General features: G+C 35.9%; 1 protein-coding gene across 1 annotated transcript; it reads left to right on the forward strand.

Moving 5' to 3' along the window:
* Positions 1–5,200: 5,200 nt before the first annotated feature.
* Positions 5,201–9,394, forward strand: LOC100253178 (MDIS1-interacting receptor like kinase 2). The gene is made up of 2 exons (XM_002270786.5): positions 5,201–8,584; positions 8,676–9,394. The coding sequence occupies exons 1-2, from the start codon at positions 5,293–5,295 to the stop codon at positions 9,041–9,043; spliced, it is 3,660 nt and encodes a 1,219-aa protein (XP_002270822.2). The 5' UTR covers positions 5,201–5,292; the 3' UTR covers positions 9,044–9,394.
* The last annotated feature ends 6,946 nt before the right edge of the window (positions 9,395–16,340 follow it).

Consider the following 16,340-nt stretch of genomic DNA (forward strand, 5'->3'; position numbering starts at 1 on the left):
TTTCATTTTTGAAGTTCCAACTACCAAAGTGTGAAATGGAATGTGGGCCATAGAAAAATAAGTCATGTTGCTGATAACTAATGTCCTTGGTTGACCATTATAATCCTATATAAATAATTTTTTTATTATATGGTATGCTTTTAATTATAGCAGAAATGCCACTTGTTCTAGTTATAAAGTCATATATATATATATATATATATATATATATATATATATATATATATATATATATATATTTGTTTTCATTCCTTAATTAATTTTGTATTGTGATATGAGAATATGACTTTTCCATTGCAAGCTTTGTAATTGTGAATGATAGGGACACTCCTCCAGTCATTTGGCTTCAAAGGTATTCATATTGACTTTCAAATGAAATTTGCTCCCTAAAACCTTAGTCTTCTTCCAAGTTGCTTTAACTCGGTCTTCTTAATTTCTATGGCTTATGGCTTATGGCTTATAGCTTAGTTAAGTGGTAATCTTATGGCTTGATGATTTGAAATTTTTGTATTTCTTCAAAACTAATCCAACCCTAATTAATGAGATGATCCCATTTTTTTTTCATAAAAAAAAACCCATTTTAGACAAATATGTACGTCCTCATATTTTTCTTATAATAATAACATTTTCTTTTAAAACTCATATGTAAATAATTGAAATATTAAAAGATATTTATATAAAAATTGGGTTACTTTTCAAATTTAAAAATGATAGATATTAGTTTTACAAATTGGGGATCTTTTCATCTTTTTTTAATTAATTAATCCAATTAATAACTTATATTAGAGAATTGTGTCAGCGGAGCAAAAATATGAAAGTTAGGCGTCGATTTTGTATCATATTATGATTACATATCTTTATAAAATTACGTACCATTCCTATTAAGATTTTATTATGGAAAGATATTTTTTTATAACTATCTAGAAGGTACTATCAATGAGATGATGCCTTATATACACCATCGAGTTTTCGTGACTTTACACTAAGAGTATCATTCATTATAGTCTTATAGTTTGATCTCATTTATCTAACTTAAATTTTATTTCCACTTTGATTCAATTTAAGTAAAAGGTTAGTAGATACCGAATTAGTAGCTTCGATTTCTGACGTTAGAAACGAAAGCAAACTCCACTCACCAAAGTCTCCTCTCCGGCTATTTATTTATCTTTGGCGCACATAATCAATGCATCTATTTTATAAAAAGAAAGTTAGAGATTCTGCATTCCACGTACACTAAAATTAAACTTTCACTTTTGACTATATGGGGTTGTTGGGTCTGTATTGGACTGTACAACACCAACCGAATGTCAGCATGACGAAACACCAAGAAAAGAGAGACAGTATAAGGGTTATATGCTGTTCTAGAGAATGTATATTTTTTTTTGCAGCAGGGAACTGGGGTGGGAATGTCAACTGAAGCTCAAGATTCACCCATCCCCATGTTGGACTTATGTGAATGGCTCATCTGACTTCTTTTGACCTCAAAAGAAACCAGTATTGTTGTTTAATTCCATGGCCCAATAAGAAATCCCAGAGAGAAATTTCTTAGTTTTATCCTTCTAGCGGTTGTTTGGTGTGAACATTCTTCAGTTTCCAGTTGTTTGGTTTGCAAGGAAATGGTTGGCATTTAACCCGATATTGCCCAGAAAAATCTTGACTGATAACTTGGGTGCAATAACTCATTCGCCAAGCATCTGGCTCTAAAGAAAAATCAGTTCGGATTCAGTCAGTTTTCCAAAATTTTGTGGATTATTTGGTTAGATTGCCATTGAACTATCTCCATAGTTGATAAGAATTCTTAGGGCCCAGTCCTTGCCTCCTTGAGAGACCTACCTTGTCTCTATCCTATGTATGTGTAAAAAACTAAAACTAAAAAAAAAAAAAAAAAATGTCTACCTCAGAAATAATGGGTTGGACCTCTTTCACCTCTTGTAAGGTAGGTAATTCTCTTTCAAAGTGCTCTCTAGAAGAAAGGGCTCCTTCCTAACTCCTTCCGCAGAAGACTTTTTGGAGTTGCTTTTCCCACAAGGGGACTCCCTCAATTTCTCAACTTTTCCTCATCTACAAAGGGTGTCATTAGCTTGAAAGCTTTGGAAGTTTCCAAGTGACCCCATTTTAATATCAATTTTTTGAAAAAGGAGTGGGGGCTTGAATTGCTTAGAAGATTACATGCGAATAGATTAGTTTTCATTAGATACAAATTAATAAAAGGTTAAGGGGATATGTTTCTCTCTTAATAATAATAAAGTGGAATAATAAAAAATAATTTTATTTTGAATCAAATAGACTGTCAAGTCCCAACTACTATTTATTTAAGGGACAATTGTGTTTTTAACCTATATGGGATTGATAATTAAGATAAGGCTCTCCAACTACCCATAATTGATTACAATAATATAAAATGGTAATTGACAAAAATATCCTGTTAACTCATTTTTGTTTTTATTCTACCACTCTTTACATGCCACTATTATTTCTTATTTAACCATTTTTTTATTTTTCATTATTTTTTTAAACTCTTTTATAAATAATTGAAAAATCAACGTTATTTTTTATTTTTAAATTATAAATAAACAAAAATTATATTAATGATTCAAAGACTATTTTGGAAAATACTTTCTAAAAAAATATTAATTTAAATAAATAAAAATTATCTTCTACATTTATTTTTATCTTTTGCATTTTAAAAGTAAATAATTTAATGATTAAAACATTGTTTAAAATAAATATATTCACTATTTTAATTTCTTTTATACTAAAAATTATTTTAAAGTTTTTTTTTTACTATTATAAAATAAAATGTTTATTATTATTATTTTTTTAATTTTCTTCCTTCTTTATTTTAATAACTTTTTTAACATGACTTTTAATAATAAGTTATATGAAATGTTATAAATTTTTTTACTAAGGAATTTTTTTTAATGATTTGAATTAACTGAAAATTTATTAAAATAAGAAAAAGAAAAAAGAAAGAAAGAGGATGGATGGAGAGTTTTTATTTTAAATACTCAATCAAAATGTTTTCATATGACTTAATTTTAGAAGTGGATTATATCAATACATAGTAGAGATTAAATTTTTCTTATATAAAAGAGTTGAAAGATATATTTACTTATTTTAGATGAAAAAAAGTAGTTAAAAATTATATAGATTATATTTGAGTTTGGTTTTAAAATATTTTTCAAGTTTTTATTTTTTATTTTTAAAAATAGTTTTTATTTTCTATATTGTCTCTTTTTGAAAATACGTTTAATTAAAAAATGAAAACTATTTTTAAAAATGAAAATTGAAAACCTTGTTTAGTACTATTTTTTTTTATATAGAAAAAAATAAATTTCATTTATTCATTTATTGTGCCACTATACAATTGTATTACACTAACTGTATAAGAGAAATCTATTAAGTGTACAAAGGTGTATAAAACTACCCTTTATGAAATATTACAATTAATTATGAGTTATTCCTTTATTTTTCTTATCACTCACGGATTGTACACATATGTCATGCACTTTATTTAATTCCCGCATGGAAATTCCAATACTTTCCCTAATAATGATATTTGGGGAAATTTTTTTTTACCTTAAGTCATCCACCATCTTCTCAACTAAACCATTGGAAATATGGTTAAGCACTCATACGATAACACATAACTTAGGAGGGATATGAAATTTGTGTCATTGTATAAAGGTATTACACTAACAGTACAAGGGAAATATACTAATTGTACAAAGGTGTACAAGGTTACCCTTTGTGAATGATTTCAATCAATTCTAAACCATTTTTTTATTTTCCTTGTCAGCTAAGGATTGTACACCTATGTCATGCATTTTATTTAACTCTCATATGAAAATTCCAATATTTTCCCCAATAATGATGTTTGGGGAAAAAAAAATTGACCCTAAGTCATCCACCATTTTCTCAACCAAACCATTGAAAATATGGTCAGTACACCTACATGGACATATAATTTATGAGGGATATGAAATTTATGTCATTGTACAAGGTTATTACATTAGTTGTATAAGGGAAATGTGTCAAGTGTACAAGACTCCTAATAGGTTTTGCATGATTTTTAAACAACGTAAGTTTGACATTAAGATGATTATTGACATTTTTTTTTTCTACCAAACTATGTCATTAAGATATTCCATTAACACATTGGAAATAAAATTAAAATCAATTATGTTTGAATTGTTCATTATAAATAAATTAAATAAAATATATATTTTTACTATTTTGCCTTTATAAACATAATTTCATTGTTATCAATAGATATTAAAAAAAATCATATTTAAATGAAAGTAAAAATAAACAAAAATTATTTTTATAACATTTTTATTTTTTTAAATCATTAATTTAAATGATGAAATTAGTTTTAAAATAAAAAATATTTGTTGTAATTATAGTTTTGAAGATTTCATGATCTTTATCTTATTACTTTGAAAAAATTGCTTTAATAAGAAAGTATTTATATTAATGGTTTTAAATATTTAAAACTTTATTAAAAAATATTTAGGATTAGTGTGGGGAGCAATTAGGTAATTTTGGAATGGAGAAATTTTGAATATTTTAAATATTTTAATTAGGCCAATTACCCGATTTACACTTTCAAAATTATTGGAAGGTTGGTAAATTAGTCTTAAAAATAGTGTCTTCTTGATTAATATTATAAAAGGTTAAGGGGATATGTTTCTCTCTTAATAATAATCAAGTGGAATAATAAAAAAATAACTTTATTTTGAATCAAATAGAAAGCCAAGTTCCAACTACAACTTGTTTAAACTAGATTAGTATCATCATAGCCAATTCATGATGAGTATGAGCCTTAGTCAACTCCTAGTATAGCTGGAAAAATCAGGTTAAAAGGCCAAGTTGGGGCTAGAAAATTTTCGCCTAAAGAAAAGGGACTCAAAGTTGACTACTGGTTAGGTATGGTTCCTTGTTCAGTGAGCAGATATAGCAGCAAATATCAGTAGTAGCAAAATGGGATTTTGTTAGAAAATAAAGAACATGTTAAATGTTTGAATTCCTAAGTAAAATGGGAAATAATGAGCTTGGATTGGATTGTATTTCTTTGATTTTCAACCGCCCCGTTCATGAATACTGCACATGTTTAGATGGTGTGCTTTTACTTGTCTTTATGCCTTCTATATATACGCCACACGGGGCAGAACTCTCTCACCCCACCCCACCCCACCCCCTGGCCACTCCTCTCTCTCTCTCTCTCTCTCTCTCTCTCTCTCTCTCTTTGTGCTATCAAAATTTCATTTATGAGAATCTGGCATCAAGAGCATGGCAATGACTCATAGCGCTCCTCTTTTTCTTATTCATATCCTCTTCCTTGCTTTACTTCCTTTGAAAATTACCACATCACCCACAACAGAAGCAGAAGCTCTTATCAAATGGAAGAACAGCTTAATTTCTTCTCCTCCTCTCAATTCATCATGGTCCCTCACCAACATTGGGAACCTCTGCAACTGGACAGGTATTGCTTGTCATAGCACCGGAAGCATCTCTGTGATAAATCTCTCAGAGACACAGCTGGAGGGAACGCTTGCCCAGTTTGATTTCGGTTCATTCCCTAATCTCACTGGCTTTAATCTCAGCACCAATTCCAAACTCAATGGATCCATACCTTCTACGATTTGCAACCTCTCTAAGCTCACTTTCTTGGACTTGAGTCACAACTTTTTTGATGGCAACATCACTTCAGAGATTGGAGGGTTGACAGAGCTTCTGTATCTCAGCTTTTACGACAACTATTTCGTTGGTACCATCCCCTACCAGATTACCAATCTTCAGAAGATGTGGTACTTGGACCTTGGATCCAACTACTTACAATCTCCAGACTGGTCTAAGTTTTCGAGCATGCCTCTGCTGACACGCCTGAGCTTCAACTACAATGAACTTGCATCAGAATTCCCAGGGTTCATAACTGATTGCTGGAACTTGACATACCTCGACTTGGCAGATAATCAACTGACTGGCGCAATACCAGAGTCGGTATTTGGCAATCTGGGCAAGCTTGAATTCCTCAGTCTCACTGACAATTCATTCCGGGGGCCATTGTCATCCAACATTTCCAGGCTTTCCAAGCTCCAAAAACTTCGCTTAGGAACAAACCAATTCAGTGGTCCAATTCCTGAAGAAATCGGTACGCTCTCTGATCTTCAAATGCTAGAAATGTACAACAATTCATTTGAAGGGCAGATTCCTTCTTCTATAGGTCAGCTCAGAAAGCTTCAGATACTCGATCTCAAAAGCAATGCCTTGAATTCCTCAATTCCATCTGAGCTTGGCTCTTGTACTAATCTCACATTCTTGGCTGTAGCAGTAAACTCACTCTCAGGGGTGATTCCTTTGTCCTTCACCAATTTTAACAAGATATCTGCCTTGGGTTTGTCAGATAATTCATTATCTGGTGAGATCTCACCTGATTTCATCACAAATTGGACTGAATTGACCTCTTTGCAAATCCAGAACAATAACTTCACTGGAAAAATCCCATCAGAGATTGGCCTTTTGGAAAAGCTGAATTACCTTTTCCTGTGTAATAATGGGTTCAACGGCTCAATCCCATCAGAGATTGGGAACTTGAAAGAGTTGTTAAAACTAGACCTTTCAAAAAACCAGTTCTCGGGTCCAATCCCTCCAGTAGAGTGGAATCTCACAAAACTCGAACTCTTACAACTTTATGAAAACAATCTCAGTGGAACAGTTCCCCCAGAGATTGGTAATCTGACATCATTGAAGGTTCTTGATCTCAGCACTAACAAATTGCTTGGAGAGCTGCCAGAGACATTGTCAATCCTCAATAATCTAGAGAAACTCTCTGTGTTCACCAACAATTTCTCAGGCACCATTCCGATTGAACTTGGGAAGAACAGCCTCAAGTTGATGCATGTCAGTTTTGCCAACAACAGCTTCTCAGGAGAATTGCCTCCTGGATTATGTAATGGCTTTGCTCTTCAACATTTAACGGTAAATGGAGGCAACAACTTCACAGGACCATTGCCAGATTGCTTGAGGAACTGCACGGGGCTAACTCGAGTCCGTCTTGAAGGGAACCAATTCACTGGAGACATTTCCAAGGCATTTGGAGTTCATCCAAGTCTCGTTTTCCTTTCTCTGAGTGGCAATCGATTTTCTGGTGAGCTTTCACCTGAGTGGGGGGAATGTCAAAAGCTCACTAGCTTGCAGGTGGATGGGAATAAAATTTCTGGAGTAATCCCAGCGGAGCTTGGGAAGTTGTCACAACTGAGGGTTCTGAGCCTGGATTCCAATGAATTGAGTGGGCAAATTCCAGTGGCACTGGCGAATTTAAGCCAATTGTTCAACCTCAGCTTGGGTAAAAATAATCTGACAGGAGACATCCCCCAGTTCATAGGCACTTTAACTAATCTCAATTATCTGAATTTAGCAGGAAACAATTTCAGTGGAAGCATACCAAAAGAGCTGGGGAATTGTGAGCGCTTGTTGAGCTTGAACTTGGGCAACAATGATTTGTCCGGTGAAATACCTTCAGAGCTTGGAAACTTGTTGACCTTGCAGTACCTTTTGGATCTCAGTAGCAATTCGCTCTCTGGGACAATCCCTTCAGACCTGGGGAAGCTTGCCTCATTGGAGAACCTGAATGTCTCACATAATCATCTCACAGGGAGAATCTCATCATTATCAGGCATGGTCAGTCTAAACTCCTCTGATTTCTCATACAATGAACTGACAGGTTCAATCCCAACTGGCGATGTCTTCAAGCGGGCAATTTATACTGGAAACTCGGGTTTGTGTGGAGATGCAGAAGGATTAAGTCCTTGTTCTTCAAGTTCCCCAAGCAGCAAGTCAAACAATAAAACCAAGATTCTAATTGCTGTCATTGTTCCAGTCTGTGGCCTCTTATTACTTGCAATTGTTATTGCTGCAATTCTTATACTTCGAGGACGAACTCAACACCATGATGAAGAGATCGATAGTCTAGAAAAGGATCGGAGTGGCACGCCCTTGATTTGGGAAAGACTGGGAAAATTCACATTTGGGGATATTGTGAAAGCCACTGAAGACTTCAGCGATAAGTACTGTATTGGAAAAGGAGGATTTGGGACTGTTTACAAAGCGGTATTACCAGAGGGTCAAATTGTTGCGGTTAAAAGACTCCATATGTTAGACTCCAGCGACCTTCCAGCAACAAATAGGCAGAGTTTTGAGAGTGAAACTGTCACTCTGAGAGAAGTTCGGCATAGGAATATCATTAAACTTCATGGGTTCCATTCCAGGAATGGATTCATGTACTTAGTGTATAACTACATAGAGAGAGGTAGTTTGGGGAAAGCACTATATGGGGAGGAAGGGAAAGTGGAGCTGGGGTGGGCCACAAGAGTTACGATTGTGCGGGGAGTGGCTCATGCGCTTGCTTACTTACATCATGACTGCTCTCCGCCCATTGTCCATCGTGATGTTACTCTGAACAATATCTTGCTGGAGTCAGATTTTGAGCCACGGCTCTCAGACTTTGGCACAGCGAGATTGTTGGACCCGAATTCATCCAACTGGACTGCAGTTGCAGGGTCTTATGGCTACATTGCCCCAGGTAAACTGAAGATTATTTTTATCCATTCTGTTTTATATTAGTTGATCAGAATGTGTTTTTAGGAAGCTCATTTTGTTTTCTTGATTTGCAGAGCTTGCACTTACAATGAGGGTCACGGACAAGTGCGATGTGTATAGCTTTGGGGTGGTGGCATTGGAAGTGATGCTGGGAAGGCACCCAGGGGAGCTCCTACTTTCGCTGCATTCTCCAGCAATATCTGATGATTCAGGGTTGTTCTTGAAGGACATGCTAGATCAGAGGCTCCCAGCTCCCACAGGCCGACTGGCAGAGGAAGTGGTGTTTGTGGTCACGATAGCCTTGGCATGCACGCGTGCCAATCCTGAGTCACGCCCCACCATGCGCTTCGTTGCACAAGAACTCTCTGCTCAAACCCAGGCTTGCCTATCTGAGCCATTCCACACTACAACCATGGGCAAGCTAACAAGCTTTCAGAAGTAGGTCGAATTGGTTTAACATCCTTACATTTATATTGTTCACAATGGTTCATGAACTCGAGTAGCTGAATAGTGCTGTGTGTGCTACCTCTCATGTAGCTGGGATGACTTGTCCTAGTCATCTAGGTCTTTAAGGTGGTATATGATTGTGTATGGTTACACATTGAAAATGACAAATGAACATGTCTATTGCTATTTGAGTGATGTGTTCTTTTAAATACTATTTTTGTAGGAGTTTTTAACCTTGAGGGGTACTTGGGCTAGTGTTTGGCTTAGTGATCAATTTGAGTCACATTGGAGTGAGACCCACATATATATATTCTGATGATCTTGAGTGGTTGTTGATTCAACATGTAAACTGTGTATACGTAAGATGGACTTCATAATATCTTGCTGAGGACAATATTTTTCTTTTTAGTAATTCTAAGGTGCATGATTAAGGTAAATCCTTGGTGAGGGTAATTTTATTTGATTATTGGAATTGATGTTTTATCCTTCTAGGATATGGTAACATCAATTGTTTTATCATGACAAATGTGAATTTCTAACTCAAAGGCTAAAGATGGAATTTATTAGTGGATCACACATACTAATTGAATCATGAATATGAGTTCATGGGAAACAAATACATTGATTAGTAGTGTGTGGGACAACTATTAACTTTATGTAATTAGATGTAATTAGTGAAGTGTAGTCAAATGACTTTAATGGAGTCAACCATTGGTGGCCATTGGTTGGAGCTTGAAGAGAGTGAATATAAGTAAGGATTACCGAACCACTATAAAACTTAAATTTGCTTTTTCTATCCCTTATCTCTTTATATTCATTACTCTATAATTGTCTAAATTTATTTTGTTTTCCAAAAGTTTTTAGAAACCCAATTCAATTCCTTCCTAGGTGATTGTATGAATTAATTAGCTTTCAAATTCACACTATATATAAAATAAGCGAAAATATGAAATAATATATTTTATTTCATGTTTAATTCACAATCAAATTTAAGTTATCTCATCACTTTCTAAATTTTAAATATTTTAATTATGAATATTATTAATAAAGAAATAAAAAATTACACACTAAATTATAATTCTAAATAATACCCGATTGACATGTGAGATATTTCAATATTCTTTAATAAACTTTCAATTAAACAAATATTACATTTTCATTCAATTTTTTTTGAGATATCATTTCCATTAAATATAATATGCACGTATATTATGTCTCACTAAAATGATATTTTACCATATACATAGTTATTAAACATGGCCTAAAATTATTTGATAAGGAAAGACGAGACTAGTAAAGCTTTTTAATATGGCTGAATCAAAGATGAACATAAATTAGTATTGGAGAATTTATTTTATTTGAAGGCATCAAAGAGGGAAGGATAGAAATTTCATTAAATTAAAAAGAAGTCCTCAGCCTAAATTTGGTTGATGGGATATAGTCATGACTTTCCTTATCAAATAATGTTCAGTTGATAACTATTTATTAAATTAGTTTTCTATTTTTTAGAAAAAAAAAACTACGATTAACCAAAAAGAAAAAAAGAATACTTTAATATTCTTAAAAGTAGAAAACATGTTGTTTTAATAAAACATCTTTAATTTTCTTGATTGTTTTCACTTGTTTTTTAAGGATGATTTGAATAAATAATCATACAAATACGACAAACAATTAACAATAAAATATTACATATAAAAGTTATTTTTAAAATATATTTAAAAACATAAAAAATATGTTACATATATTTTAGATTCTTAAATAAAGTTTTATTTTACAAAACATAAAATGAAAGAGAATAATTTTTAAAAATTGTTTTTTAAAAATATTTTTGAAAACACTTACAGTATATATAACCTTAGTAACTTAATAGCACTCAAAGATAATGCAAGACAGACTAAGTTTACATAATTGGATAAAAGACTACTTCCAAAAGTAGAAAAACCAAAACAAGTTTTGAAAACGAGCCCTCCAAAATTGTTAGATCTCAGCAATAATGATTCAACAAAGATAAAATGATCAAGCCTTAAGCTAGCGTGTGTGGGAAGCTTTGCTCCATGTGTCCTTCCCAAGCTCAAGACCTTTTGGTTATCCAAGGTAAATAAATAATTCGTCTGGGATCAATCTGTCTGATTCAAGTTAAGCTCTGTCTGGTGCAAGAGGAGAGATATATTTCATTCTTCCTCAATGTTAAACAAAATGGACAGACCAAGCTGACTAGGACTTCCAGATAGACAAACCAACCCAACAGGAAATTCCAAGCATTGGACAAATGATTAATCACACCCAATGCTTGAGCAACAATCTAGATGGCATTTACACGAAAAAACCAATGTTAATAAGTCGTTACACACAATCAGCGACATTGAAAAACGTAAATGCACAGTCAACGATATGGTTCGAGATTCTTGCACGACAACCAACAAATGACACCAATCAGCAACTCTTGTTTGGTATGATTGTCTAGTCTGCACTAAGATGATGGCGTTGATTACCTTATAAAGGCTTAGTATTTGCCACGATGACGATCATCAATGCAAGAAAGGCATGAATGCACAATCAACGCTATGAGAATGACGTCATATGTTCTATAAAAACCACTCGAGAAGCATGAAAAAGATACACGCATGTATAGCCATTCAAAACAGTTGGATTCACTCTTACTAGATTCTGACTTAAGTTTTGGAAAGGCGTGCCTAGACCACCTGTCTAGACATCCTTTTGTGTAGGGAAGAAGTTCGACTGACTCCAATGAAGCTAGACAAACCTATATCTAGTTGACACAACACCAACATTGGTGTCGTTTGTGGGAACCAACTAAGAATGTCAACACCCTCTAGAAACCAATCATTAGCTATGGGTGACAAAGATTGTTTTGTCTGGTGCAAAAGGATGAAGAGATGCCAACAAGAAAATGAGTGGTGGATGTAGACTTTGCTTTGCCAAATAGAATGACTAAGAAAAAAGAACAAAGAATTATGGGCTAAAATGTCAACAATAGGCATTTTTTAAAGTCGGCACACTCAAAACCGACAAACAGCCTCAAAACAAACTATTGAGGCATCTTTCCTCGGGGGCACATAGTTCTCATCCGACAGCTACTCAAGACGATCCTATGAGGAGCCTTCACCAACTCGTCAAAACTAGTCGACAAAGGCACCAACTTCACTTGGGCATCAAGGAAAAAAAGATGCAGTAGAGGGTCACATTTATCTGACGCGATGCGAGTCCGACTAGGACCTCAAGCACCAAGCATGGAGGGATAACAACGTATGTTAGAGACCTTAAGGGCATGTCTAGGTCAGCTAGCCATAACAAATACATCTGGATGACCCTCTCAACTACCAAAGTAGCAGCAGGCGAACATATTGGTGACGCGAGCCCCACCTTACTCTATCAGCCGACGGTTGGATGACATACTCACCACACCATTCAACCCCCATATCATTAACTACGAGCAGCCTAGAGGGTTCATAGTGCCCAAGTTCATAATGTACAACATAAAGAGTGACCCATTTGACCACACCATGCACTTCAAGAAGCTTATGACCCTTGGCATAGGAATGATGCATTGATGTGCAAGGTCTCTACAACCAGCCTACATGGTCAAGCTCTCTCTTGGTTCCATCATCTCCCGTAGAATTTCATGAACACTTTTCGGGATGTCTCAGATGTCTTTTTAGGCCATTTCCTATGTTCTACTCACCAAAAGCATAACATAAGCACCCTACGGAACATCAAGTTGCAGGAAAATGAAATGCTAAGGTACTTCATGAAGCGATTTGGGCAAATAGTGCTCCAAGTTGAATCCTGTAGTATGGACGCCATTTTTCAAGTGAAGTATTAGCCCGGGCACACCATTTTTTGAGTCTCTTGAGAAGAAGCCGATTACAATGATGGATATCCTATTTAGTTTAGTGGACAAGTATTCTATACTCGAAGATGATGTCCAAGAAGCCTTTCAACAAGTCTTGGTCACTAATCATCCGACCAAGAATGATAAAGCGGGGAGTTCTAAGCCCTCGAACCAATTGAGGCAATGTAACAAGAGGTGAGATGACCAACAATAGCAACAAGTGAGACTCACCCTTCTAAGCATTTCCTATGAGAGACTCCTCCCACAGATTTGGCTAGACAGGACTGAAACAAAAGGTGCTCCTACCATAAGGATCATGGTCATACCACCGAACAATGCAAGAGTTTGTATTACTTGGTGAAGAAACTTATTAAGATCGAGAACCTTAAGTAGTACGTTCGCACAACCAACGGGCAAAGAGATATGACACTAGAGGTAACTGTCTAAGCCTTTGCATCTTTGGAAGCTTCCAGAGTTGTCATTAACTATATACACGGAGGTCCAATAGCCGATAAACACTACTTTAGACAGCAAAGGTGAAGGTTGCTTCACGTGGCTTCTATAAGAGAACATATTAACTTTGTTCAATGCACCTTCGCAGAAGGAAGTGTGCATCCAGTAGACAGCATAATCACCTTCTTTCCATTGGATGTTGTAATCGCATGAAGATGCCTTGATCCTAACATTGGGGGTAAGTGGATTTGACGTGTGGAAAATCCTAGTTGATCCGAGCAGTTTAACTAACCTTTCTCAAATGTCGAACTATAGGCAAATGGGCTACTCGTCATCTGTCATAGAAAATCCAGGACGTCTGTTGTCTGGATTCAATGAAGCTACAACAACCTCTTTGTGCGATGTTGTGTTGTCCGTTCAAGTTGGCTCGGTCACATTGGGCATGCAGTTCTCGGTGGTTGACGATTTGTCTCTATACAATGCCATTATGGGATGTGCATGGCTTCACAAAATGAAAGTCATTCCTTCTATATACCATCAAATGGTGAGCTACCTCATAGAATATGGACAAGTTGATCTCCTTGACAACCAGCTAGCCGCGCGACAATGCTATTAGGTGGTGCTAGAATCCGAATATTCGACTGATAAATAGGCGCATTCAAACCCATCAACTACAAGGAAGCAATAGCAGTTACTAAGTCTAGCCGAAAAAGATCCATCTACGATTGAACTCCAGCCACTGCTCATCTAGCATGGCACAAATCAAATCACCTATACCAGTTCCCTGTTTGTGCAAGATGAACTAGAACTGCTAAGAAATATGTTTTAGCGCAATAAGAACATATTTGCTTATACTCACTCGAACATGCCGGAAATCCATCCGGTCATGGCCTCCCACAAGCTTAACGTCTCACCCACCTCGCGACCTATCCGACAAAAGATCCAACATTTTCATCCGAACAGAAAAAAAATCATCCAGATAGAAATTGAAAAACTATTGGTAGTTAGATTCATCAGAAAATTCAAATATCTGGATTGATTGACGAACGTGGTGGTAGTCCCAAAGAAATATGGAAGGTAGCGAGTCTGCGTTGATTACACTAACCTGAATGACGTCTACCCAAATAATTGCTTTTTCTTGCCCCGAATAGATCAAATAGTTGATGCCACCATCGGACATGGGATGCTCTCCTTTCTAGACGTCTGTTTTGGATACCACCAAATCCCTATGTTTTAGCTAGACGAGGAGAAAAAAACCTTTGTCACACCACAAGGGTTGTATTGTTACAAAATCATGTTGTTTGGACTCAAGAATGCTGACGCTACTTACCAGAGACTAATGAAAAAATATTCAAGCCCCTGATCGGCCGAACGGTGGAAGTCTACATTGATGACATTGTTGTAAAGAGCGAAACCCAAGTTGAGCACAACCAACACCTAGAAGAAGGATTCCGTCTGTTGCGGGCATACAACATGAAGCTCAATCCCACTAAATGTGCCTTTGGCGTCAATGCAAGGAAGTTTCCAAGGTTTATGGTAACCCAAAGAGGATTTGAAGTTAATTAAGCTCAAGTGAAAGTCGTCATCGAAACACTCTCTACAAACAGTAAAAGGAATTGCAACGTCTCACAGGTCGTCTCGCAGATTTGGGTCATTTCATAGCTTGTTTCATAGATAAGTTAAGACATTTCTTCCTCACACTTAAAGGGGTAAGCACGTTCGATTGGATAGACGAGTGTAAGTAGACATTTCAAGTAGTCAAGTGTTATCACTAAACCGCCCATTTTAAGCCCCAAGTTCGACGAATAACTCTACATGTATTTGGCCCTATCTGACTGCGTTGTCAATGTCGTCCTATTTATGTATATACGAGATAGAGAGTAGAGACCCATCTATCATGTGAGAAAAGCAATGGTGGATACTAAGACTCGGTATTCCCAAGTAGAGCAAACTGATTTAGCACTATAGAGTGTTACTCGAAAGCTCCGCCATACTTTCAGACTCATCAAGTGACCATACTTACAAACCGGCCGCTCTGAGTCACTTTGCACAAGTCAGACCTATCTGGATGAATGTTCAAATAGGCAATCAAGTTGAGTATGGGATCGAGTATCAATCGCGGTTATCCTTAAAGGGGCAAGTAATAGTTGACTTCATAGTTGAACTCCCTAAAAAAAAACACATTTGGCCGACCACTTTGGAGAGCAATGGTAGACACTTCATGTAGACGGATCGTCTAAGGTGTTTGGATCCGGAGTAGGTCTGGTCCTGCAATCACCAACCATGGAACTAATAGAGCAAGTTATTCGTCTCAGCTTCTCGACTTCCAACAACGAGACATAATATAAAGCTATGCTAGCTGGGCTAGATCTTGCCCTTATGTTAGTTGCAACCAAGTTGGAAATCAAGAGCGACTCTCAGCTAATTGTTGAGCAGATTCAACAAGACTACAAAGCAAAAGATGAATGTATGACCCAATACCTCGCCATGGTGGAAGAACACTTGAAAAAGCTAAACGATTGGATCATTAGACCGACACCACAAGAAGAGAACGGAAAAGCCGATGCATTGGTCAGAATAGTTGCCACTCTTCCTATAAATGAGACGATAATGTTGCCCATCTACCTCAAAGTCATGCCTTCAATCACTTTAGAGTCAGTATGCAATACCAATGAAGAAGACTCAAGATGGATGCTCGACATCATAAAATACCTCTAGACAGGAGAAGTACCAAAAGACGGGAAGTAAGCACATAAACTTCGCATACAAGTAGTACCCTTTACTTTAATTAATGATCAACTTTATTAATGATCATTCGAAAGCCCATACCTAAAGTGTTTGAGTGAGTTAGAGACCAAATATGTCTTAGTTGAATTCCATGAGGGCGTATGTGACAATTACCCAGATGGATACCACGCTTACACGCAAGGATACTATTAACCCCCATGAAGCAAGACGCTAAAAGGTATGTCAAAAAAATGCAATC

The sequence above is a fragment of the Vitis vinifera genome, chromosome 7 (assembly GCF_030704535.1).
Source record: "Vitis vinifera cultivar Pinot Noir 40024 chromosome 7, ASM3070453v1".
Lineage (NCBI taxonomy): Eukaryota > Viridiplantae > Streptophyta > Magnoliopsida > Vitales > Vitaceae > Vitis > Vitis vinifera.